Raw genomic sequence first — 1767 nt, 5'->3', positions numbered from 1 at the left:
GCAGCCGTGTTCATTTGCAAATTGCAACATTATGCGTCCTGGGTACTCCAATGAATAATCAAGGATCTAAAATTTAAATTTTAATTATGACTTATGACAGTTATATTTTTTCTCATGAGAAGCAGACCTAGAATGTTAACCATATGAATGAGTCTTTATAAACATTTTTAATTTACTTTAGTGGTGATAAAAATTGTTTATAAGACCAAACCGATATCCTAAAATTAATCGGCTCATTGTGCCGAGTAGGTTTCAGTTCGAACAACCCCGTTAATTTGACCTAATCAAAACTCTCCTTTCCCAAGTTGCCAAGTTTGTCAAGTAACATAAAAACTATCTATCTATTCAACAAGAATCTAATAAGACAAACAAAAGAATTTGTTATTTAGTTAATTTAAAAAGAAGACAGACAGATAACTTTAAAAAAAAACATATCAATTAATTAGAGAAGCAAGAGGCCAATCACTATGCCCGCCAAGATGCAGGAAACTTGCCGCCCTGTCCACGCGGCCGCCGCCGTCCGGCCATGGGCGGGCGCGGCGGCGTTCGTCTCGGGACTGCTCGCTGAGGGCGACACCTCCCTGAAGTTGGGATTTCTTCCGTACAGGCTCTGTATTCCCTCGACGTCGTCGGTCGTCAGTTCCACCTTCTTGGTCCTCGTCCGTAATGTGGGGTACATGATCGCTTCCGGCGCCAACGAGTGACCGAGTCCCAGCAGATGCCCGATCTCATGCACCGCCACGGACTCGAGGTCCACCGCCTCGTCCGAGCTCGCGTCGGCCACGTCCCCTTCTGCCACCCAGGCCTCCGCCGCGTCCAGATGGAACCGCCCGTCCGTCGGCGAGAACGCGTGCGCCAGTGTCCCCAGGGGGCCGTCAAAATCACCTTCGTCCCCGTGGGAGCCTCTGTAGAACCCGATCGTAATATCGGCCTCCGGCACCGATTCCGTCTCCTCGAATGCCAGCGTGGTCACCGCGGACCACCGCGCGAATGCGCGCTCGAAGACGACCCTAAGCCTCGCAATGTCGATTTGGACGGCAGAGGTGGCTGTGATGGCGTACTTGAGCTGGGTCTTGGCGGGCGGCCACGTCGGCGCGCCGTCGAAATAAGAATAGAGGTTGCGGCCGCGCAAGGCAGAGGACGTCGCGTTGGTGATGTCCGGCACGCCGCAGCGCGGGGTGATAAGTTGCTCCAAAGTGGGCGCGTCGAGCTCGCCGGTCACGTCGAGGTGGAAGTTGCGCTGGTAGGCAGCTATTGCCGCCTCGAGGATGCTATCGAAGGAGTCGGTGAAGTTGGAGCGGCCCTCCGCCGGAAGGTAGCCGAAGTGGCAGAGGTAAGCCTTGAGGTGGGCGACCCCTTGCCGGTTCTCGCCGATGTGGCAACCAGAGAGGTTCTTGAAGTCGAGCCATGGGTTTTTGATGGGCGGCTGAGGAAACTTGAAGGCGGCGGCTGCACTGATAAAAAAGAGCAGGACTGGAAAGACGGAGGAGTTCATGGCGAGCTAGCAGTAATAATGGATGTTGTTGAAGATCGAGCCAGATAGGGAGAACGTACTCAGTGGGTTTCTTCAAATTTATATGTATGAAATTAGGAGACGACGAAATGAACAAGTCTTAATCGTTTGATGATTTCAAGTTGAACGAAATGAAAAAGTCCTAGAGTTGTTAGATGATTTCAAAGTTGAACTACGGCCGGCTTGGTCAATCCAAACAAGCTTCGTGCATATCTATCACATGATTAATTGGTTCTTACTCATCACTTTGATAG

The 1767-nt window shown here is 50.9% G+C and overlaps 1 protein-coding gene across 1 annotated transcript; it reads right to left on the bottom strand.

Moving 5' to 3' along the window:
* Positions 1-357: 357 nt before the first annotated feature.
* On the bottom strand, positions 358-1566 carry LOC122004085 (metalloendoproteinase 2-MMP-like). The gene has a single exon (XM_042559015.1). It carries the CDS (start codon positions 1493-1495, stop codon positions 443-445), a length of 1053 nt encoding a protein of 350 aa, XP_042414949.1. The 5' UTR covers positions 1496-1566; the 3' UTR covers positions 358-442.
* Between the last annotated feature and the right edge of the window lie 201 nt (positions 1567-1767).

This window comes from Zingiber officinale, chromosome 7B, assembly GCF_018446385.1.
Source record: "Zingiber officinale cultivar Zhangliang chromosome 7B, Zo_v1.1, whole genome shotgun sequence".
In the NCBI taxonomy this organism is placed as follows: Eukaryota; Viridiplantae; Streptophyta; class Magnoliopsida; order Zingiberales; family Zingiberaceae; genus Zingiber; species Zingiber officinale.
Note: the sequence above shows the minus strand (reverse complement) of the source record. Positions and strands in the feature narration are given on the sequence as shown.